We start from the raw sequence: 10,223 nt of genomic DNA on the forward strand, positions 1-10,223 counted from the left end.
CTCTCTCTCCCCCCCCCTAGTGTTAAAGTCTACACCGCTGAAGGAGTTGAAATCTAGTATGGCCGGCCGCTTCTGGTGGCCCTCTCTCTCTCTCTCTCTCTCTCTCTCTCTCTCTCTCTCTCTCTCTCTCTCTCTCTCTCTCTCTCTCTCTCTCTCTCTCTCTCTCTCTCTCTCTCTCTCTCTCTCTCTCTCTCTCGCACGCGTGCGCGTGTGCAGTCATCAGGGCTATAGGGCACGCCAAATTTTGTAGGTTGTTCCTCCTTCAAATTTAAAATTTAGAGGTAAATCTCAAAATTTTTAGGTGGGATTATACTAAACCTTGGTCTACATACTGGGTGGAATTTTCCTTTATCTACATACTGGGTGGATTCCCTCTCTCTCTCTCTCTCTCTCTCTCTCTCTCTCTCTCTCTCTCTCTCTCTCTCTCTCTCTCTCTCTCTCTCTCTCTGTGTGTGTGTGTGTGTGTGTGTGTGTGTGTGTGTGTGTGTGTGTGTGTGTGTGTGTGTGTGTGTGTGTGTGTGTGTGTGTGTGTGTGTGTGTGTGTGTGTGTGTGTGTGTGTGTGTGCACTCTTTTCTGTTGTCCATGTATTGGGCTCTCTCTCTGTCTCTGGCTAGAGAGAGAGACAGAGGGATGGAGAGAGAGAGACAGAGCTCTCTCTCTCTCTCTCTTTAGCGAGACACACACACACACACACACAGAGCGGTGTTGTATGTGTTGGAAATTTATAAGATAGAATGTTTACTTTAAGAAGAATAAGCATTTGAGAAGACAACATTTGAATATTTGCAAGTTCACATGAAGACCTTTATGCAGCAACCTAAACAAAAGTCTTCACAACATATTTTCAGACTAACTTTGCACTAACATATAGAGTAAGTGATATTTCTCATGTCAAAAAAATATAACATGCGTAGAGACTTAAGCTTTTCTACGCTCAAAAGTGTAGCCTACGACATGCCCTACTACGGTATCAAACCACCCATGGTCCACAATGTAAAACACATCTACCAATCACTGGGGGAAGAGATCCTAACACAAAAACACGTAGGAACCAAGCACCGAGACTAATATTGAGCAAACATAGCATTGATTGGGCGGGTTTTGCCTAACTCTGCAATGGTGACACGTGTTCTGAATCCTTTACGAATAGCAACTTGAATGTAGCACAACAAGATCGCATCATATGAAGCATAATATATACCCACCATCAAGAATTGTGGGTAATATTGTAATCTATAGCCAAACAAAAAGCTATTAATATAGATAGATATTTTGATACACAAAACCTATTACTTTACTATATCAACATCAACATTGTTACCTTGCTACATCCAAGTCCTCGAGTAGATGAATCACTTGCATGGTTGTGACTGGACCCCTCCATAATGGTGGATCTAATACATAATTGTTGATTGTGAGATTTAAATTCTTTAAAGTATCAAAATGTCACAAACACACATATACAATATTTTACCTCGGACATGTCGAGGTCGTCTTCTTAGTGTGTAAGTCACAGAGGCGTTAGGATCCATCTTCATTTATACATAAAGGATTAGAAATTCATCAAAAAGCACATGAATCATAAATCTAACAACACTAATAAATCTTAGTCCTTTGCTTCTCAGCGAATATACCTTGCTTGAGGCTACACCATGTTTCATCTATAATTCATAAGAAGATACTAAGCTTATAAATGACAAAGAAATAGTCGCTCTATCACTTCTTGCAAGAGTCACCCTACTTTTTATTGGATGGAACATATCCAACCACATTAATCCCCATGGCAAGGGGGTGGCAGGGGGCAATGGATTTTTGTTATCAATGCACTTAACTTCATAAGGTCAATTGCAACACCTCTTTGTAGACAATGATAGAGTTGTATGTTCTTTGATCTCCATGTCTACTAACGCTTGTTAAGTGATTATCACCAACCACAATCTTGATGGAAGAAGAGGATCTCACGCGAGACATTGCCACATACAATTGACCATGGGTGAAAACAGGTGTTGGGAGATACAATCCAAGAACTCCCAATGTTTGGCCTTGTGCCTTGTTGATTGCCATCCCAAAATCACAGTGTAGGGGAAATTAGCGGCGTTTCAAATCAAAAGGGAGACCTTCTGTAGATCCCATGAGAAAATCAATCCTTGGAATGAACATTGTATTTCCTGCACGTGACCCTGTAATGATTTATGCTTCAATCACTTTGCTGTGAAATTGCTCACAAATCAAGCATGTCCCATTACAAAGACCACTTCTTGGATCCAAATTGTGAAGCAACATAACTGGATCATTAAGTTTCAATTGTAAAACATGCGGTGGAAAACCTCCCCCAAGATCTAAACTATTTACAAACTCACTTGTGAATAAAATTCTATCACAATTTGATTCACACACTAAGTCTACACTGACATATTCCTTATAAGTACCAGGAAATTGTTGCAAGCCCAAATTGTTTATAGCATCCACCTCATTGTTCTGTGGAGCCAAAATTGCTCTATCCTTGAAAAAGGTTGCATGGCAAGGGAGTGTTTCAAGGTCTCCATATATGCAAGCAATCAATGCTTGCAAATTATTTTGCGGTAGCATCATGCAGGCCGGCAAAGCCACATTATCAAGTATGTCCCCATCACAAACATCACCATTACCAATATCAAGTGTCCATTGCACAAACTCTCTTTCAATAACATTACTGAAACAATTGACCACTCGCATATTCTGTGTTAGATGCATGATTTTTGTACTTTGCCAAATGTATGAGTGGCACAAAGATGCATTAACAATGTCTGCTCTTCCTCCTTTACGCACAACAGGTAATATCTGTTTGAAATCACCACCAAGGAGGAGAACCTTTCCACCAAACAACATGTTATTTTGCATGACATCCCTTAGTGTCTTATCAAGAGCCTCAAAAGCGTGTCTATGAGCAATGGGGGATTTATCCCATATGATCAGTGAACTCATTCGCAACAACTCAGCAAGCTGGCTATTTACTTTAATGTTACATGTGGACTCAAAAGCTATATTAATAGGGATCTTGAATTATAGAGTGTGCAGTCCTTCCGTTGTCGAGAAGTTGTGTTGCAATACCAGACAATGCACATGCCAAAGCAACTTTGGACTCTCCACATATCCGAGAGAGCAATGCATTGTAGAGATAAGTCTTTCCTATTCCACCTGACCCACCCAAGAAAAAAACAGTCCCTTTTCTCATGTCAATTGCTTGTAAAACCTGATTGTAAGCTTCCCTTTGTCCAACATTGAAAGATGATCCCATTCGAGCAGAAAATACTCTTTGTTCCTCTGTGTTATACCTGAACTCTTCAACAAGCACTCCATGCTCCCTCATAATTTGCAATGTGTGATCCACCTGCGGCATTCCAGAATAATCCGAGAGCCTCTTTCCATAGTGTTGAAGCATTTTCTCTAAGTTTGACAAAGCTTGGTTTTGTGCCATGTGTTCACAGATATGCGCATCAATTGTGCAAACCCTCATATGATATACATGGTCCTCAGAAAGCTCCTTACAGAAGAGATTCCACAATGCACCAGGATGTATCGCATCACAAAAAACCAGAATGACTACAAAAAATAGGTGTAATTGTTACCCTGTTTGTTGAAAAGAAACTTTCTCCAAACAAAGAAACCATTCATCATCAACTTGCAATAATCCTCGTGCATTACATTCTTCTTTAAATGTGTCATATACTTGTCCATTGAAGGTTCTAATATCCTCAAAAGACTTACATCCTTTTGCACATGTTGAGTAACATACGCAAATAGTACAAATCTCCAGCATTGGGAACAATGTGGTACATTCTTCCAATCATGTCACCAATCTGTCTTTGACTCCATGTTCTACTTGCTGAAACCCACTTTGTTGGGAAGTCTATGTACAACAAATCGTTGGCCTCTGGATATTTTTGATTTGCAACAAACCACTCAGTGAGTGTTGTCTTTTTGCTGACCTCTCTCTCCACCACACTCTGTACATTCGCTCTATCGTTGAAGATGACTTGGTTTTGATGAGGCAAGTGAACTTGGAGCCGTTGTATGTCAGGTTTCTCTTGATGCATGTCAAACCCAAATATCCGCCAGATAGTCTTAGATGCTGATACATATTGAGCATTAAGATAGTTTGTAACTTCATTTAGAAGCCCTTCACTATCTTGTAGAACAATAGTGGCCCTGTCATGTCCCTTATACACATACTTGTAGAGATATTTCACAGCGGATATAGTGGAGCAAACCTCCACATCGATATGTGCATTGTACCTTATTGACAAAAATGGATTGTATGGAACAAGCCGAAAACAACCCAGAGCTTATTGGGCCGTGCATATTCTCTAGTCAGTGCATTCCAAGAGACGACATCCCAGATAGGAAGCTCCTCAAGCACTTTTTGTGCTTTACGAAGTGCGCATATCAGCACCTTGTGTAATGCCACATGCCTTGAAGGTGAAAGCGTGCGTGATCGCATTTAGAGAGATGTCCTCTCTTTATAGCTGTTAAAATATGCCCGGAGCTTCCTGACTTTCACCGTTGTCTTAAAGATGCTAGCATATGTGATTGCGTGTAGAGAGACACCCTTGCTTTGCATCCGCCGAAAAATACCCAGAGCTTCATGGGTCGTACATATCCCGTAATAAGTGCATTCCAAGAGATAACATCCCGGATAGAAAGTTCCTCAAGCACTTTTTGTGCTTTATCAAGTGCGCGTATTAGGATCCTGTGTAATGCCACATGCCTTCAAGGTGAAAGCGTGTGTGATCGCATTTGAAGAGATGCCCTCTCTGCAGCTCTCCAAATGCATCTGAAGAGACACCCTTGCTTTGCATCCGTCTCTCTCTCTCTCTCTCTCTCTCTCTCAGAGACACCCTTGCTTTGCGTCCGCCGAAAACAACCCAGAGCTTATTGGGCCGTGCATATTCTCTAGTCAGTGCATTCCAAGAGACGACATCCCGGATAGGAAACTCCTCAAGCACTTTTTGTGCTTTACGAAGTGCGCATATCAGCACCTTGTGTAATGCCACATGCCTTGAAGGTGAAAGCGTGCGTGATCGCATTTGGAGAGATACCCTCTCTTTATAGCTGTTAAAATATGCCCGGAGCTTCGTGACCCTCATCGTTGTCTTCAAGATGCAAGCATATGTGTTTGCGTGTAGAGAGATACCCTTTCTTTGCATCCGCCGAAAAATACCCAGAGCTTCGTGAGCCCTGCATATCCCATAATCAGTGCATTCCAAGAGACAACATCCCAGATAGAAAGTTCCTCAAGCACTTTTTGTGCTTTATCAAGGGCGCATATCATCATCTTGTGTAATGCCACATGCCTTCAAGGTGAAAGCGTGTGCGATCGCATTTGAAGAGATGCCCTCTCTCCGTAGCTCTCCAAATGCATCTGAAGAGACACCCTTGCTTTGCATCCGCCAAAAAAAACCCAGAGCTTCATGGGCCATGCATATCCTTTGTGCTTCCTTTGTGAAGCACTTCCTTTGTGCTTCGCGTCGACCAAGGCAGTGCATTCCAAGAGACGACATCCCAAATAGAAAGCTCCTTGAGCACTTTTTGTGATTTACAAAGTGCACATATCAGCATCTTGTGTAATGCCACATGCCTTGAAGGTGAAAGCGTGCGTGATCGCATTTGGAGAGATGCCCTCTCTCTGCAGCTGTTGAAATGCATCTGAAGAAACACGCTTGCTTTGCATCCATCAAAAACCCCCCTGAGATTCTTGGGCGTGCATATCCTGCAGTCATTGCATTCCAAGAGACGACATTCCGGATAGGAAGCTCCTCAAGAACTTTTTGTGCGTTATGAAGTGCGCATATTAGCATCTTGTGTAATGCCACATGCCTTCAAGGTGAAAGCGTGCGTGATCGCATTTGAAGAGATGTCCTCTCTCTGCAGCTATTGAAAACAGCCCGGAGCTTCTTCGCCAAATTGGGCAAGACGACATCCCGGATAGGAAGCTCCTCAAGCACTTTTTGTGCGTTATGAAGTGCGCATATCAGCATCTTCTGTAATGCCACATGCCTTCAAGGTGAAAGCGTGCATGATCGCATTTGAAGAGATGCCCTCTCTCTGTAGCTGTTGAAAACAGCCCAAAGCTTCTTCGCCAAATTGGGCATATCCCAATTTGGTCAATTTCCTCTCTCTCTCTCTCTCTCTCTCTCTCTCTCTCTCTCTCTCTCTCTCTCTCTCTCTCTCTCTCTCTCTCTCTCTCTCTCTCTCGTCCATTGCTTGATTGTAGACTCAGTCGACGTAGGTCCATTGCTGATAGTCGACGCAGGCCCATTGACGGAGGCTCCATCATTGGATCAAGACGTCCGATATGACTATTCACGAAGGCGGACATTGATGATGCTCTTCAGTGATCGACGTAGTACTTTCTCGAGCAACGTCCAATGCCGACCATCCTCCGACATTGATGACAAAGATTTTAGTTTTTCACCTTGTTTTTTTTTTGCACCCAGACATTGTATTAGATTCACAAAGATTGTATCAATTTGGTCTCATTGGTCGTTTTGGCCTTCCGAAGACGTTTAGTATAACATTTCATTTCATTTCTCAATGCAATATTTTCTCGAGCAATGTCCAATGCCGAGCATCCTCGGCCATTGATGACGATGATTTTAGCTTTTCACTTTGATTTTTGTTTTGCACCCAGACATTGTAGATTGTATCAATTTGGTCTCATAGGTCATTTTGGCCTTCCAAAGACGTTTAATATAACATTTCATTTCATCTCTCTCTCTCTCTCTCTCTCTCTCTCTCTCTCTCTCTCTCTCTCTCTCTCTCTCTCTCTCTCTCTCTCTCTCTCTCTCTCTCTCTCTCTCTCTCTCTCTCTCTCTCTCTCTCTCTCTCTTGTCCATTGCTTGATTGTAGACGCACTCAACGCAAGTCCATTGCTTGATTGTAGACGCGGTCAACGCAAGTCCATTGCTGATAGCCGACGCAGGATCATTGACGGAGGCTCCATCATTGGATCAGGACGTCCAATACGACTATTCACGGAGGCGGACATTGACGATGCTCTTCAGTGATCGACGTAGTACTTTCTCGGGCAATGCCCAATGCCGACCATCCTCCGACATTGATGACAAAGATTTTAGTTTTTCACCTTGTTTCTTTTTTGCACCCAGATATTGTATTAGATTGACAAAGATTGTATCAATTTGGAATCATTGGTCATTTTGGCCTTCCAAAGACGTTTAATATAACATTTCATTTCATTTCTCGATGCAATACTTTCTCGAGCAACGTCCAATGTTGAGCATCCTCGGGCATTAATGACGATGATTTTAGTTTTTCACTTTGATTTTTTTTTTTGCACCCAGACATTGTAGATTGCATCAATTTGGTCTCATAGGTCATTTTGGCCTTCCGAAAACGTTTAATATAACATTTCATTTCATCTCTCTCTCTCTCTCTCACACACACACACACACACACACACACGAATTGATAGACAAGCAGGCTTCTTATCAAAACCTACCAATTTCTTTATCTTTGGAGATATTTAATCTCACAGCCATGCTATTTTGGTACTTTTGATAATTTTCCCCTTTTCTTTTTGTACCCAGACAGGAATAAGACGTTCAGCATAACATTTCATCTCTCTCTCTCTCTCTCTCTCTCTCTCTCTCACACACACACACACACACACACATATTTAATATAACATTTCATTTCATTTCTCTCTCTCTCTCTCTCTCTCTCTCTCTCTCTCTCTCTCTCTCTCACAAAAAACGCAGCCGTTTTTTGACCTAGTAGACAGCAGTCCACTCTTTTGATCATAACTTCTTCATCTGAACTCCGATTTGGGTGATCTATAGCCTCAATCGAAGAGCACGAAGTCCTCTACGCATTGATGTAAAGACATAAATTTTCAGAGTTATGGAAGGCATTTCTGTAGCAGCATTTCCGAAGTGAACAGGTTCAACAAAATTGATTCTCATCTCCTATTTTACATACAATGTCTTCCGGCACTCGCAAGCGTTCTTCTTCTTCAACAAGGTCCACAACCATTGTGGAAAATGATCCAAAATCTCCTAAGTGTGGAGATAGCAACACAACCACCCAACCAATGACATCAGAAACCATGATCATGGCGTACTTGGTATCATTGCAAGAGACCGTAAACAAACAAGGCGAAGACTTATGAGCACCTGCAATGGAGAATGGCACACTAAGGGTACTTGTGGTTGAGAATGAGAATCTCAAGAGGACACTTGAGATGCAAACAACACGTTTGATGCAACTTGAAGAAGAAGTCAAGGAATGTAAACGCTCTCTTGTAAACGTTCCAAGAACATTGTTATTCGTGGAATTCCCGAAGAGAAGTTAGAGACACCTCCTTCTCTTGCCATTGTTATTGAAGATTTCTTCAAAACCCACTTTGGCATGTCCGGAGTTATGGTCTATGGAGCACATAGAGTGGGGAAGCAAGGAGCTCCTCGCTCGGGAGAACGGCCAATTGTATGCACCATGCCAAATGAAACCAAGCGAAAGATTATCCTTGATAATAGTTGGATCTATTTGAGGGATACAAAATGTTTTGTATGTGAAGATAGCACTATTAAGCAACAAAATATGCGTCGTAAGGCATATGAGGAAAAGAATAATAAAAACAAGGAGATCTCTCATGAAGAAAATGTGCCCAAGGAGGAGGCAAGTCTTTCAAGCAAATAGGGATGCGTGACCTATGAGACCGAGTTTCCAATTGAAAATATGCTTTTGGAATTGTAATGGATACCCATGGAATGCGGGGGTTGGCATTGATGAACTAACAAGCAAAGCCGATGTTGTACTTCTTGTTGAAACTTGGGAGCATGATACACAAAGGATTAACGGCTTGGAGGATTACAATGTACATTCATTGATGTGGTCAAAGAACCTCAAGCAACGAAGAGGACAAGGAGGGTTAGCATGTATGGTTAAGAAAGGATTGGAAGATTTTGTATCAATTGTGAAAGATGACAAGTACAAACGTTATATATGGCTAAAAATTATGACACCAAAAAGAGCACCCATTTTTGTAGCCGGTTGCTACATTCCTCATCATGATTCTCCCTTTTATGCTTGCATGGATAGAGATCAACCATTTTCTGATTTGGAAGAGGACATTGCTTATTTCAAAGGTGAAGGTGATGTTATTGTATTTGGGGATATGAATGCTCGCACAAAAACATTGCAACATGATACTCAACAATTTGATATGCCATACATTTCAAGGGAGTTGGAGGAAGTTCACTTGTATGATCGTACTTCAATGGATGAGAAAGATCCGGATCACTATGGAAAGTTACTTTTACACATGTGTAATAGCACGAGTATGCTCATTGCCAATGGTGTATCTTTGTGGAGTGGAACCAATGGATTTACATGTAGGAGACATAATGGTGATAGTGTGATTGACTATATGCTACTCTCTGAAGCCATCATGTATCGCATAAAGAGTTTTATGTTTGGTCAATGGACCCCGGAATCCGACCATTGCACCTTATGTACTGACCTTTCATGTGGAGAAACAACTAAGCATGATAATCTCAACCAAAGGAAAGAGAAGTTATCACTATGTATGGATTTCAAACGGGCACCAATGTACATTGAAATGGTTGAGCAAAAATTATGGATGACAAAGCTTCAATGTGATGCACCATTGGAAACTAAATGGGAAGCTTTCAAGAAAGCTATTTGTTCTTGTGCGGAAGAATGCTTTGCCATAAAGCATCTCCATGGTATCAACAAAGATAGATCACGCAAAAGGTGGTTTGATAAAGAATGTCAAGATGCTCGAAAGTCCTTGATAAAGCTTGATGCAACTATGGACAAAGACAACTATCAAAGTCATTTGCATGCATACAAGGCATTGATTCAAAAGAAGAGAAGAAGATGGGAAGTAAAGCAACAAGAATTTCAAGTCCAAGAAAAAGCACATGCATGTGAAAGATTTTGGAGAAACTTGAGAGGCAAGCGGGTTGAGAATTTTGGTAACTTAAGTCTAGTGGATATGTACACACATTGTAGGCAATTATATGAGCAAGAAAATACTGAAAAAATGCCATTTTATGGTTCACTCCCATGTATGCCGTCTTTTTTTACTATTGAGGATGTATGCGGTGGGCTTGAAAAGTTGGCCACTCGCAAAGCGGGAGATCTTCAAGGTATCAAGACGGAGATGATCAAATGGACGGGAGATTTTACCCATGAGTGGATG

At 41.6% G+C, this 10,223-nt stretch overlaps 2 protein-coding genes across 2 annotated transcripts; both read right to left on the bottom strand.

Annotated features, from left to right (window-relative positions):
• Window positions 1–2,191: 2,191 nt before the first annotated feature.
• On the bottom strand, window positions 2,192–2,965 carry LOC147456757 (ATP-dependent DNA helicase PIF1-like). Its single transcript, XM_086511890.1, has one exon. It carries the CDS (start codon window positions 2,963–2,965, stop codon window positions 2,192–2,194), a length of 774 nt encoding a protein of 257 aa, XP_086368016.1.
• Window positions 2,966–3,026: 61 nt separating this feature from the next.
• On the bottom strand, window positions 3,027–3,458 carry LOC147456758 (uncharacterized). Its single transcript, XM_086511891.1, has one exon. It carries the CDS (start codon window positions 3,456–3,458, stop codon window positions 3,027–3,029), a length of 432 nt encoding a protein of 143 aa, XP_086368017.1.
• Window positions 3,459–10,223: the final 6,765 nt, after the last annotated feature.

Source organism: Adiantum capillus-veneris, chromosome 5, assembly GCF_014529385.1.
Source record: "Adiantum capillus-veneris isolate H3 chromosome 5, ASM1452938v2, whole genome shotgun sequence".
In the NCBI taxonomy this organism is placed as follows: domain Eukaryota; kingdom Viridiplantae; phylum Streptophyta; class Polypodiopsida; order Polypodiales; family Pteridaceae; genus Adiantum; species Adiantum capillus-veneris.